Here is a 14,383-nt window from a genome sequence, read left to right as displayed (position 1 = left end):
TAATGATGTGTTCATTACATTTACAAGGAAAGAATTTCCAAAAGAATAAAATTTACATTATGATATGTTGATTTACATCTAATGCACATGAAACCTGGTATCCTGTTCCTAGGATAAAAAAAAAAAAAGATTGGTAGGTTAGTTCCTGTCTTTTGCTTCAGAGAACAACCAGTTTTAGCTGACTACTTATATGCAGCCTCTGTCCCTTTCTTCCTTAAGCTGTGCAGAACTCAACAGTGATTGAACTCAGTGCAATTTCTGGTTTGGCAACTGAACAGCACGAGCAACCATGGCTAGCCATCATGAGGGTATTATGCACCAGCACAACCAGGTGTATCATTATCACAGTACATATCCAATACATTTGTAGTGTGTAGGAAATTGCTTTAGCAGACAAAATATATGCATGTATGATTATTCACAAGATTTCAAGAGCGTAGATAAACGCACAACTGACCACCATCTCCGGCTACAGCCACAGCAGATGAGGTTGACTCATCAGTAGTAGCAATATGCAAGACTTCCTTGCCTGAGAACGAAAATGGACGAGTAATTAATTTGATAAATCATCCAGGAAAAAAAATATGTAAGGTTAAAAAAACAGTAACAAACTTCCCATTAAAACAATGAATTACTACAGAGATGATGTTGTCTAACTTCAAAAATCAATTCACAACAATATTTACATAGATGCTAAAATCAAAACATAGTAAATCCAAGCAGTGCCGGTATCATGATGACAATCCCAGTGTCAAGCCGCATCTCATAGGTGGCAGATAATTTGTGCTTAATGGACGTTGGAGTGTGAGTTGGCAAACTGGAAAATTTTCACTTCAATGTTGTGATTCAATAGTTCTTACATAGTTTTTAGATTATACTTGAAATAGTTAGGGTGCAGTAAAAGGCCCCTTATACATGGAAGTCTATAAGGCAACAAATGTTTTACTATTCACTCTTCAAGGATTCCAATGATCCGCCAATGATGGACAGAATGAAAATGGACTTGGAAAAAACAGTGCTAGATGATTCATCAAAGTCAGGACAGGGTAAAATGTCTGACACTATACGACAGCAACTTGGTTATAAACTTAAATTTGAACCAAACTAGATGCTAAAAACACATCAACATTGCACCACAATTCAGATGTATCAACTATCACTAACGAAAGATACAACTTTCTTAAAGGACCATACCTTCAAGATCATGTAAGGCTTCAAGTTTTCTTCCTGTGGCCAACTCCCATGTATACACATGTCCTCCTTGGGTACCAATGATTCCAGTGCCTGATGATGTACCAATTGCAGTAATGCTGGAACACAATAACCAACTTAGTTTTGAAATGGAACTTAGTTGTCGCAGTAAGTGAGACAAAAAGGACTCTTAAGGTTAGCATTGAGTTCAAATTTCTATTTTCTTTATACAAGTATTTTTGCAATACATACATGTAGTTTTGTTTTTACACCACTTGGCAGATTCACAAAACCATAATCAACTTCGAATAAGCAGATAAGGGAATAACTAGCAAGATAATGAAAAGATATATTGGGACTGGAAAGGATAATGCCTCTTGAGTCAGAAACTAATGTTGGAGGGCCACTTAAACTAAGTTCTAGCAACATAATTCAGCTTTACTAATTGAGTAACTATAATAAGACTAGGAAAGAAAGGGAAGAGGGGGCAGAAGCATATGCGGCCTTACTCCCCTAAGACTGCAAAGAGGCTATTTCATATAGGCCCTTTATCAGATATACATCCGACTTGCCTAGCACTTTATGAAATAATGTGATATTGCCTATGAAATTTTTAATGGTGAATGCAAATGGCTCAGACTCAGTCTGAGAATTGAAGTTCAGTTGAGATTTGGTAATTGGTAGCGTGCAACATTAAGATGAAGCATAATAAAACTACCAAGACTTTTGAATCCAAAAGAGTACCTTGAATTAAGAGCAGCTCCCAAAGTCACCACATTTTTCATCAACAAACCAAGCCTCCAACATCCATCCGAGTTCAAATGGTGATTACTTGAGTTGAAAGAATTTTGAGCATGAGTGTCTGATGAAGTGCATAAAAGAAGCCAGATAGCAGTATCTTCACCTTCCATTGGGCATGAGATATTTGCTACATCATGCCTTGAGAACCACAACATAGTTGCTTTCTTAAGATTCCTTACACAATCCTCTATGACAACTTTGTCATGAGACAGGCCCTTGCTTGGGTATCTAAACAAACTTACTGGTAGAAAATCGATAACTGAACTTGCTGAAGCAGAAAATTGTGATACAAGAGTGCGCTTGATTATGTCCCTTGCAAAATACAAAACAAAAACATAATGAGCAATTATTTTTCTGCACTTAAAAATGTTTTCAACTTGTGGCTAAAAACGCTCTTGACAAACAAAGCTTTAAAATTTCTTGTTCATTAAAATTATTGCGTACCACAGACTAAATTCTCCGTAACCATTATGCCCAACCACCATAGAAGCTGATTTAGGAATTCTCTTCAACTCTACAATGCGAGATGGGAGAAAGTCATAGCTTGGTATAACATATACCTCTGTCTGTTCACTGCAAGTGATTAAAGATGATTGGAATTACTAACAAAAAGTAAATTTGTCCAATTACAATAAAAGAGTTTGCGATGATTGAATAAAAATACAATGTGTAGACTCATAAGTCATAACTGTTCAAATTGCAAACATCCTTGGCATAGTAACACTGGATGCTATAATTGAATTAAAAAGCAGTCATACAGCAAATATTCGCACTCCACCAAAAGATTAAGAAAAATATTTCCGTTCAAAGCCCGTTTCTTGTTTTTAGATTGATCCTGCTGATACCTAAATTGAGACTCTTGGCTGGCTGTTGGTTATTTACTTAATCCAACAAGGTAAATGAGCTTCAGTAGAAATCCTGAGGGGCTGCAACCCTATTCAACCAATGTAACTTCCTCAATGTGGGACAATACATCCCTAACAGAGTAACAGACTATGTGACCTACCAATTTGACAGCACTAGCATCTCAGCTGCCACCAGCACCTGCTCATGTACTAGGAGACATGGATATTACAGAAGCTGCACGACCTCACCATAAAATCTAATATGGGGGGTAATCCCCTTAACTAGCCGTAGGAGGTAAGGAAGAGGTGAAAGGTTTTGCTTTTCTGGGATACGACATACAAGCTAATTTTTTACTTCTTAAGTTGGTATATACAAGATGAACATGGGGGCATTTTCAGTTGCCGTGGATCAAATATCATCACCAGCCCCTCTTCCTAGGTGTCAGGTTTGATATGAATCTTCTCAACTGGATCGTTGCTCACTATTATATCATTATATCAGAAAGAGCAATAAATTTCTCCAACAAAAGTTTATTAGATCCAGCTATATCACAAAAAATCTATTTTGACTAACATAATTCTACCCTATTCCTGTCGCAAATACATTATTCTTTAGATTTTCCTGTTTTTAGCTTGTTATGCAGAGCTCATAACATATTACAGTAGCTCATTGATCAAAAGCCAAAATCCTGTTTCAAGCTTCTTTTTAGGTAACAAGCTTAGGGCCTGTTCTCATTGACTGAACTCAGCTAAGCTGAGCTGAACTGAACTGAAATGAATATTTTATAAGAGAAGGAAATTAGGAGCTGAACTGCACTTAACTGAGCTGAACTGAACTAAATTTCAACGTATGAGAACAGGCCCTTAGCTTAATTTTGCAACTAATTGCAAAATTAAGTTGCATTCATAATCCAGAGTTCAAGCCAAGAAGCAATTTGCTGTTTAATAGCAAATGAGACATATATTTTGGTATGTTCCAAAATGATCATCCTACAACTGGAAATGGTTCAAAAATATACCACCTGATGTGGACCCCACTTTTGCTTACAACCTATTCTCTCTGCATCACATCAACCCTTTGTCTCTCATAAGTCCAACACTTTCTCTTATTAGTTTGCCTCTCTCTATAAGATTAAATTAGACACCTCTCAAATCTCTGTGTCAAAACACAGCATTAAATTGGACAGAGGGAGTAGTAATTTAGGGTAGATCTGAAAGTATTTTTTAATCTTGAAAGTATAACTACAATCATTTAAATACGGAAAAAAAGTTTGATTGCAGATAAACAGATAAATGAGTAATCCAGCTAGGATCAATCTCAAACTAAGATCAGGTTCGAGCCTAACAACAAATGCATATAATGATATAATCATATAAATTCCTTCATCTCAGTGAGTTAGACTTGAGTGAAGTAGTTCTTTCTCTACAAGAATCCGAAAGTATGAATCCTAGATTTAATGATATTCAAGCAGGATAAGGGAGATGGCAAGAAATCACCTCCAGGTTGAATTCATAATCCATATGTAGATTCTTCCACTCTCATCCACGGCGATCAGACGATCAGGTTCACAAACTATTAAGCAATGAACAGAGAAAATTGTTTTCAGCTTCACCACAAGGGAGACATAGCCAAGTTTGATTTGTACAATCTTTACAGCATTCTCCTCGAAGCAGCTAGTTTCACATTGCGGACACAAACAGTGAAGATTTTTCTCCCTGGACAAATGCAATTTGGATTACGTTAGTATTTCATCACAGTTCTTCAGTTAAAAAAAAAAAAAAAAAAAAAACAAAACTATGTATGGGTTAAAACCTGCAGTAAGGCACCCTGATGGAGTCTGCTAAAACTAGGCTACTAGCGTCTGGCGTGAACTGTAACCCAAATTTATCAACTGCAACCTAATAAAGATGATAAAAGAAAACGGCAACTCAGCCTGCTAGCTGATACAAGTACAAAAATAAAAGGCCTTATGCATGTTTGTTTACTTACTTCTCTACCAAATTCATCTTTTAGGGAAGGTAAGCTCGTAGACGTATGACCAACCATACAAGGGCTCCCCGAACTAGGTTCCACAGTAGATAGCTTGTACAGAAACAAGTCCCTTCTCTTTTCTTCCAGAAGACCACATGAAACACAAATGTAGATTTCCTGGGGTGTTCTTGTCAACATTACCGATGAAATACGCATTGGATGAGAATAACAACCAATAAGCTTCGTACTGCCACCTATCTGATCATTGAAATCCTGTTTGTTCAGACAACTGGGATTGATTTCAGCTTCATCTACCTTGATATAGGATGCACAATTCTGAGAAAAACCTTTTCCCTGATCTGATAACTGGTATACAGAATCAGAATGTTGATTTCCAATCCTATCCTTGTCAATGTATGCCTCAGATTTTCTCACGTGGAAATTTCCCCCGTCAGTTAATTGTACATCATTCTTACTGAAGGTAAAACGCAATGCTTGGTCTTGCAAGACACAATCTTGAGCCAAAGCATCTTCCATATCACCATTCTGCAAATTAGACATATGTCCTCCAATCCTACTTCTACTGAATAAAGCTTTGCTGCTGTCACTATCACCTAATGCACTATCTTGGCAAGAATTGGTAGATACCAAGTTTCCAGAATTTTGATTTATTTCAGGAACACATTTGTCCCAAATGTCCCTGCAAATTATGTTCTCTGACAGAGTAGCTCCATATTTATCCATTTTTGGGTGTAAATTTTCAGGGGAACATTGTTGCTTTTCAGGTACAGAAATAAACCTGGGCCCTGTAAAATCATGTTTAAAGTTATCAATGTTTGTAGCTATTCAATCAGTATAAATTTTTGTATGAAAATTAAAGAGTGTTCAATTTGCAAGAGTGGAGTTTGACTTTGACTTCCTTTATTGCACCAAAAGTAATTAACTAAGCGTATCATTTCAGTAGCTGTTTATAAATAAAAATTTTAGCCATAGAGCACTGAATATCTTGGAATTATTAAGAGTATAATGGCTTGCCTTTTCAAAAAGACAGGAAGGCTGTTTGAATTTTCAAAAAGAGAGGAAAGGGTTGGAGGAAAAAGTCATTTACCTTTGCAATCAGGCATAATCTCCAGATCTGTGTACTTGGAGCAATTCTCAATGGATTTTGAATTCTTATCTGCATTTTTGCACTGATCGTCTGGTGTGGAACATGTAGCAACACAATCCAGGGGAACAGACAATTGGCAGGGCACAGTAGACTGAAGAGCAAGAGCACAATCATTCTGAGACATCCCGACATGTATTTTCTGCAATTCATCATGAAAGAAAATTTCTTTGAATTTAGAGTTCTCATTTTGACGGGAGGACAACTTGTTTGCATCAAGTACAAGAGTTGACCCTCTTTTATCAGGTTCCTGCTTCTCCTTCTGCATATGGGCAGCAACTACTTCAGCATTATTGGAAGATTGTAGCTCATTGGCTTCATGGTCTTCGTACAGGTTATTTTCTACACTGTCCGGAACAACATATCTGAGGTTTTCTTTGAAATCAGTGACCCCATAATGAAGAGAGGAAAAATTGGTTGCATCAAATACAGGAGACGACCCTCTTTTATCAAGCTCTTGCTTCTCCTTCTGCAAATGGACAGCTACTGCTTCAGCATTATCGGAAGGCGGTAGCTCCTTGGCTATATGATCTTCATATTGGTCATTTTCTACACTGTCTGGAACAATATTTCTGAGATTTTCTTTGGATCCAGTGATCTCATTTTGATGAGAGGAAAAATCAGTTGCATTAAGTACGGGTGATGACCCTCTTTTATCAGGTTCTTGCTTCTCCTTCTGCAAATGGGCAGCAACTGCTTGAGCATTATCAGAGGGTGGGGCAGCAACACGTTGAGCATTATTGGAAGGTGGTGCAGCAACTGTTTGAGCATTATCAGAAGGTGGTGACTCATTGGCTAAACGATCTTCATACTGATCATCTTCTACACTGTCCGGAACATATCTGAGATTTTCTTTGATTCCAGTGATCTCTTTTTGATGAGCGGAAAAATCAGGTACATCAAGTACAGGAGACGACCCTCTTTTATCAGGTTCTTGCTTCTCCTTCTGCAAATGGGCATCAACTGCTTGAGCATTATCGGCAGTTGGTAGCTCATTGGCTACATGATCTTCATATCGGTCATTTTCTACACTGTCTTGAACAACATCTTTGAGGTTTTCCATCATTGATAGTCCAGAATCAATTGCACTCGAAAGATGCGCTTTTGTTTGTCCATTTGAACCAGAACAAGCAACTTTTCCACCTGCAAAATCAACCAGGTCATCATCACTTGCACGAAATTAAAAATAAAAATAAAAAAATACATCAGGTCCAGCCAACCATTCAAATTCATCCAACAGATGTCCAAAATCAGATATGACAACAAGCAATTTACGTACTGAATTATACCAGAAGATTTGACATCAGCAGATGGTAAATTTTTATGGCGCTTAGTTTTTCTCCTTTTTCGTGATGAATATGTAAGAAGTGGAACTGCTAGCGGAACTAAAAGTGCCATCATTGACTTAGCTATATCTTCATCAACAGAATCAAAATCACTTTTTTCAGAATTTCCATTCAAGTAGCTTCCTTCCTCTGAATGTGATCCCATGGCCTCCTCGGAAAACGCCATCTCACCAACTGGTTCAATTTTTGCTATGGCCTGCTCTCCACTATAACTGCCAGAATTTGGAGCACAGGCAATTTCTGCACAGAAACCAATTGTGTCACCAAGTGAAATATCTAAAATTTTAAAAAAATAAATAAATAAATAAATAAAAGAAAAACAGAGTTTAGATGTTTCAACACTTTTTTCCCCCAAGGTCCTTGTACCAACCAATTGGAATAGGGTCCTTTGTGATCATAGTCAATACCTAATCATAACTTTAGAATGTGCAAATCGGTATTGTAACACACATTAACTGTCCCACCCAGGTGGATTAAGCTTGTTTTAAGAGAAATGAAATGTTTATCTAATTCAGTGGACAAGCTTGATAAACTATCAGTACCTTGCTGCGTATCCGAGGAGTCAGGTGCAAATAGATCACCAGCATGACTGACCTGGGAATCCCTCAGAAGTGGAGACCTTGGCTTTAACAAGTCAGGTATAACTTGAACCTTCTGACTCCCTTCTTCAGTTGCCACAGGTAAACCAACTGCTTGGATTTCAATACATTGTCTGTCAAGCTGTGAAACATTAAGAATCTTCTCTTGTTAAGTAAGCAATAAGAGCTAGATATATGTCATGAAAGTTTGCTGAAGAATTCCAAGTATGTAGACTCTACTGCTATCATTGTATAAAGTTAAGTTGCTTTTAGGTCTATGGGAAGAGATAACAAAACAAAGCATATAAAAGAGATTAATTTATAAAAAATAATTACAAATTTTCAGTATAGGGGTTAAAAGAGACTACAGTCGCTTACAGCTTTCTCATCTTGTGGCATGTCTACACCAAGTGACGAAGCTGCTACGCATGTTTCCATGAGAGGAGGCTCACTCTGCACTTGGATTAAACAAGATTCAGTTTTTGGATCACCAGGAACTTCATGAGAATTTACAGGTAGCCCATGAGCTGACAACAAAGTATTATCTCCAAGCTCCATGTTTGATGTTACTTGCAAAGCCCCTTTATCATGGTGATCACTCAGAGCACAGATGTCCATCTTCCCAGATGCAGAATATAGAGCCTTGGTATCAATTCCTAGATGTGGAGGTTGCCGTCTTTCATGACCACTTTTACAAGCTAACTTTGTATCTGTTCCTCTAGAGGTTCTGCTTCTCTTACCAGTTACAGTAGTTTTCTCAAGACATGACCTCAGATCAGGGTATTTCTGTGTCATAAGGCACTCAGCGTCATGAACTTTTGGAGAAGCTTCATTACAGTTGGTAAAAACTGAACTCCGATCAGAGGCATCATTTACAGTGGCTACAAGCTCCCGGAGTAATCTCTGGACCAATGCATTTTTAAATCCAAAAAACTGTATAATGTACATAGACAGTGAAACAAAATTGTCAGAGCATGCAGAAGTGGCATACCAAACAATGCACTAACGCATTGCAAAAGGGAAATATTCACAGGATTTTTCACGGTTATAGTTCCTGACATAATATCAGAAGGCTAAGACTTCTAAAAAGTAATAAAATTTTAGAATATGAAATAATATATGATTATTTTCTTAAAAGTGTCTTTCCTTTCTGCTTCTAACGTGATCATTCAATGTAATTCATGTTTCAAGTTACAAAAATTTCAAAATTTAAGCTCAATAATAATTGAACTAGGATATGCATCTTTCCAATTCTGCTTTAATAAGCAAGATGTATAATCACCAAACCTCAGATGGAAAAATTCGAGATAGTTTTGCAGATGAATCCCTAGGCACCTAGAAAATATTACCTGTTAAATTACCCAAAAAAAAAAAATTGATTTGGACTAATATGCATTTGCAGAAAAGCTGCTAGAAACTGTACAGAAGAATCTCCTAATCACATTCTTTGATATGGCCGGTGTGATTTAGAGTAAATCTTAAGGAATTTTAAAACCCATTCCATCAAGTAAAAAACTTAAGGGAAAATTGCAAAATTCCAAGAAAGTGTCGACCCATCTTTTAGCAGAAATTCTGATACTTAAGGCAGTATGTTGGAGGCACATATTAATAAACTTAGGAAAAGTAAACTGAGTCCCTTCTCCGAGACTCCCCTCTAAGTTGCTTATTTTTCTCCTTGTATATTATGCATGACCAAAGAAAATTTTGTAACTGCCCAGCTGAAGCATTCCAAGTTCCTAATCGTTCTCCTTAGCTCTAACAGACATAGATGTGCCAAAAATCAACAAAATCACAACTAAGAGATGTTCTTGATCTCACACTCCTAAGAATAAAACCTAACACACCTGGTTCTACAGATAAATTCCAAATGCACAAGATGACCTTACTCCAATATTCTGCAAATGTTTAACCTCAAATTTTCAAAAGAAAACACTCCAAAGAGCAATTTAGGAGAACTTTTGCCTACTTATCCTATGTAACCTTTACCCATTTCATTTTCATCTATCATATCACACTATCACAGCCCATTCTTTTATTTGAATCAAATCATCCAAGTTCTACAAATTTTTAGTTACGATATCACCATATTCACAATCCACTCCTCCAAGATGAGATAGGTTGAGAGCCCAACTAACGCCTAAGAGGCTAAACCTAATATGGTTTTAACCAAGCCCATTCACCAAGGCAAAAATTCAGCTATCTAGGGAACCTCACAGAAAAGGTCCCAAAATTTTACTATCGTTTCTTATCCTAGGCACATTTGCTCTTTCTATCCTTGTAATGAGCCACTTTAAAGTCACTTACAATGCGACCCCAAGGCCCACATAGAGCATAGTGTAGTTCAACCTTAATGCCATTCTAATATTTCACATAATGCCCACAAAAATCTCGAAGAATGGAAGCACACAACACGATACACAGACTTTATGATTCAATCTGGTTTCTTGCTTCAAAAAGTGATACCTAAAAATATATGCAAGTGCATCTGAGAAAAAGCTTATCTCACTCCGTATGGGTCACAATATTCCAACTAAGGTACATGAATACCTGCAACCTATGATTTAACTTATAAGATGGAAAATGTCTTAGTTGGCTATTCTTTGCTCCATCAAACATGCAACAAGCAAAGGCAAGTCCCATTGGGATGCGAATGTCTATACAACTTCCATTATTAACAAGAAATAAATGTAGTCTTAGATGTATGATCTATTTTGACCCATTTCAAGCTCAGGACACAACACAGGTTTGAGATACGGATCCTTTTAATATGTGCATAAGCCGCTAGGGACAGAATAATTACTACATTTGACATTAAAAAAACAGATTTACCTCCACGCCATCAATTTTGCCAGAGGATCTCTTCCCATGCCAAAGCTTGATACGAGTCAAGCATTTCTTCTGAAAGTTCTCCCATGCTCTGTCTGGTGTTTCTCCAGAACCAAATTGCTTGTCATTGGAGGTAATCTGCCAATGAAAGGAACATAAAAGAGCTCTAATCCTCAATTTCACTATATTGAGATTTGAATCAAAAAGTGCAGAAACTTACCTGAAATATGGGCCCTTTTGAACCCTCATGAATTTCCATCTTATAAGTGAGCCCATTGTGGGTTCTAAGGGCTTGGTAGCCAATTGGGTAAGGATATCGGTCTTTTCCCTACAAATGGAGAATCTATTTTGTGAATAAGAGCTGACAAAAAGCATGGAATTCATTCACAAATGTAATGTAATTGACCACAAAAATATTATTTAACCCGAACACCAATAAAGAGCCATTTTCTAAATGCATTGATCTCTCAACGAACAATGCCAATGGATGAACTTTTAAGGTACATTTATTACATCTTTACAGCCTACTACTTACTAGTATTGACAAGCACACAAAAAGTATACATCCAGTTTGCCAATACAGAAAAAATAGAGTTGCACAAGATCATCACCATTCAATTACACTTATCCAATTCATGAGGCTTCCACCTTTATAGAGTTACAAATTACAAGGTTAGTAAAGTGTAATGACATTCAAATAAGCCCCAAGTCCCTAACACTTTACTTACAGTCTTACACCATATCTATAAAGTTCAACACTATCCAAAGCACTTAACAAATCCTATGATCAACTAAAAAGCCAGGCCGCGACCAATAAGGAAACATTCAATGGCCTTTTCGTGGAGCCAATCCAAACGGAGCATAATCTGCTAGCTACAGCACCTACTCAAATGCTTCAAAAAGAAGGTTATCTCATGCTATAATCTAAAACTACTGATCAACTCACGTTCATTACCAGCGGTTCCTATATAAAATTCGAAATAAAAGTTCTATCAATTTCAAGTTTTCTACCAATTAATAATGTACCAAATATGTCAATCACCTCCGCGGCTTTTAAGACTTTGCACCTATGTTCAGCAATAACAGACTCGTCAGCAAACCGCCGAAAGCCCGAAATTGCACAATTAAGCTACCAAATCAGGCTCATTTTCTTCACATGATTCACAATGTGTCAATGTAATCAAAGCATATGGAACAACTCAATCGCAACACCTAATATTTTGCTAGAGACGCAAAAATGATTCAAAAACTCAATCAAACCAAATAAACTAATCAAAATTCCGATTATTTTACTCGCCAATATCCAAATTTGAATAAAATAAGCAGAAATTTTCCAGATTCACTCCGCCAGTAGAAAAATTCAATTCGACAAACTCAAAATTGCATTCAATTGAAGTAAATTATCTTCAAATTTATAAACATCGCTAAATTATTGAGGAAGAAGATAGAGAGAAGAACAAACCCTAGAGGAACTCCAGTACTTCTTATCCCAAGGTCCGGTGTATAGAGCTCCAATGGAGAGGATTTCGAGGCCATCTGACTTTGAATCGTAGTCGGATTTCACCATTGATGTTGCATTCAGCTTTAAACTCAAAAGCTTGAAGAAGAAAGAGGAGACAGAAAAATGGAGGTTTTTTGGGGAAGGGTTGAGTTGAGCAAAGAGATGAGTAACCTTGAAAACTGGGGTTTTTCTGATGGCGGGAATGTAAAATGTTCTTCCCTCCCAAATGTTCATGCGTTGTGTAGTTGTGTTTACTCCCTCCAACCCTCCAAGTTTTACAAGTGCTTCGATTTAACTTTTGCATTATTCATGTACAAAATTATATTTACTTGTTCGAATTATTTCAAGATAGTTTTCGGGTATAGTTTTTTATAAGCCATACTCATAGATTGTTAATTTTTCTTATTTATTAAATTTCTGTATTGATAATTGTATCGGTTAAATTGAGACATTTTCAAACATAAAGTGAAAATTATTTTATGTTCATGTTTACTCTAAAATGCCAACAGTTTAAGGGCGAAGTTAATTATTTATCCTTAGGGTCTGTTTTGGTTTACTAAACTGAGCTGAGTTGAACTAAATTAAACTAAACTGATTGGACCTAAACTGAATTGAAATAAAATGTTTATGAGAGAAGGAAATTATGAACTGAACTGATAAAAGCTAAATTGAATTGAACTGAAGTGAAATAAAGCTGAAGAGAACAGGCCCTTACTCCCTTAGTATATATCTTCCTCTTCATCGCCTCATGCACCCGTCACCACCTAATGTCGGCTTCAACCACAACTCCATTGGCAACCACCACCGCCACTAACCGCTGGCAATTACCCACGACCACCTACCAACCATCATCATCATTACATTTTTTTTTAGGGAAAGATGCATAGATTAAATCAAAGTATCAATATTTGTTACATGACCAAAAGCATAGGCCGGGACATCACCAGCAGAGTTAGAATTATAGTTTACAGAGCTTGGGCATAGTTCACTCTCAAAAGCTACATTACAACATGGAGGAGGAAGGTACAAAAGGCTAATTTGCTGCATAATCTCCGTGTTACATCTAGCATCTTTCGCAATACAGTCAGCTACAACATTCCTTCCACTGTCCTCAAAGAGAAATTCCAGATGGAGCAGCTCCCTTAGCAGGAATGTTTTCAACTGTCGTTTCTGCTTTTATCTCCTCAACTGTTCTCTTTGAGTCTGAGCAGAGAATTACATGTTGCCAATCTTTTTCTTTTATCCAAATCAGGCTAAGTTCAAGTGCTTTTAGCTGAGCCTGGTGAGTGGAGGGTGAGTAACCCTTCCACTTAAAACCCTCAATCCAAGATCCTAGATGATCTCTACAAACAGCACCCACACCAACTTCTCTGGAAACCTGGCTATAAGAAGCATCACAGTTTACTTTGATGAAAGGATGAGAGGGAGGAGACCAGGCACTGAGATGGGGCTTTAAACTTTCTGAAATTTTGCTAGAAAAGAAGCATTCAGAAGCAGCCCATATGCACTGGTGGACAGATTTCTAGAGAGGTATGTTTTTTATTTTTTGTGAAAATCCATGAGTTCCTTCTTAGCCAAATATGCCACGGGATGAAGGAGAACAAAGTATTCCAAGGAACGGAGTTAGAGAGCTGATCTGAGTGTTTGAGATAGTTGAGAAGCCAAATTTTCCAAGAAGACATAGGATTGAAAGGAAAAGGAGGAGGGATTGAATTCCAAATTTCACTTGCTCTTGAGCAATGGTAGAAAATGTGATTAGCAGATTCAATATGGAATGGGCAAAAAGGACAGTGAGATTGAATGTGAGTGATTCTGTGATGGAGATTGCATCCAATAGGGAGTCTATCCCAAATGAGCTGCCATAAGAAAACCTTAATCTTTGGGTGAGTATTTAGTTTCCAGATGCAGTCCCAATTGAAACCTGCATCCACCTCTGAGTTTTGATTCAGAAGTGCTAATTTGGCTTGAGAAGAGTCAAATTTGTTTTTGTAAGTCCAGGAAGAGTAAGCACTGTCTTCAGTGTTGTTCAGAGACACTGATTGCAAGAGTTGGAAAAGGGAATCACAAATTTGAAAAGAGAGCAAAGATTCCGATCCAGAAGTTGTTTGGGATGGATTTGAGAAAGGCATTGAAAGACATCAATCTTCTATTTTCAAAG

The 14,383-nt window shown here is 37.2% G+C and overlaps 1 protein-coding gene across 1 annotated transcript; it reads right to left on the bottom strand.

Annotated features, from left to right (window-relative positions):
* Positions 1-169: 169 nt before the first annotated feature.
* Positions 170-12,451, bottom strand: LOC145637007 (uncharacterized). Its single transcript, XM_081688530.1, is given in 14 exon segments — positions 170-529; positions 1,195-1,310; positions 1,936-2,304; positions 2,437-2,565; positions 4,335-4,553; positions 4,629-4,650; positions 4,737-5,615; positions 5,918-7,041; positions 7,044-7,560; positions 7,863-8,040; positions 8,277-8,831; positions 10,728-10,862; positions 10,945-11,052; positions 12,187-12,451. Coding segments are annotated over 14 exon segments (4,557 nt in total). The 5' UTR covers positions 12,292-12,451; the 3' UTR covers positions 170-428.
* Positions 12,452-14,383: the final 1,932 nt, after the last annotated feature.

Source organism: Chenopodium album, chromosome 1 (assembly GCF_948465745.1).
Source record: "Chenopodium album chromosome 1, dcCheAlbu1.1, whole genome shotgun sequence".
NCBI classification, from domain to species: Eukaryota; Viridiplantae; Streptophyta; class Magnoliopsida; order Caryophyllales; family Amaranthaceae; genus Chenopodium; species Chenopodium album.
The sequence above is the reverse complement of the archived record's forward strand: the minus strand, read 5'-3'. Positions and strand labels throughout refer to the sequence as shown.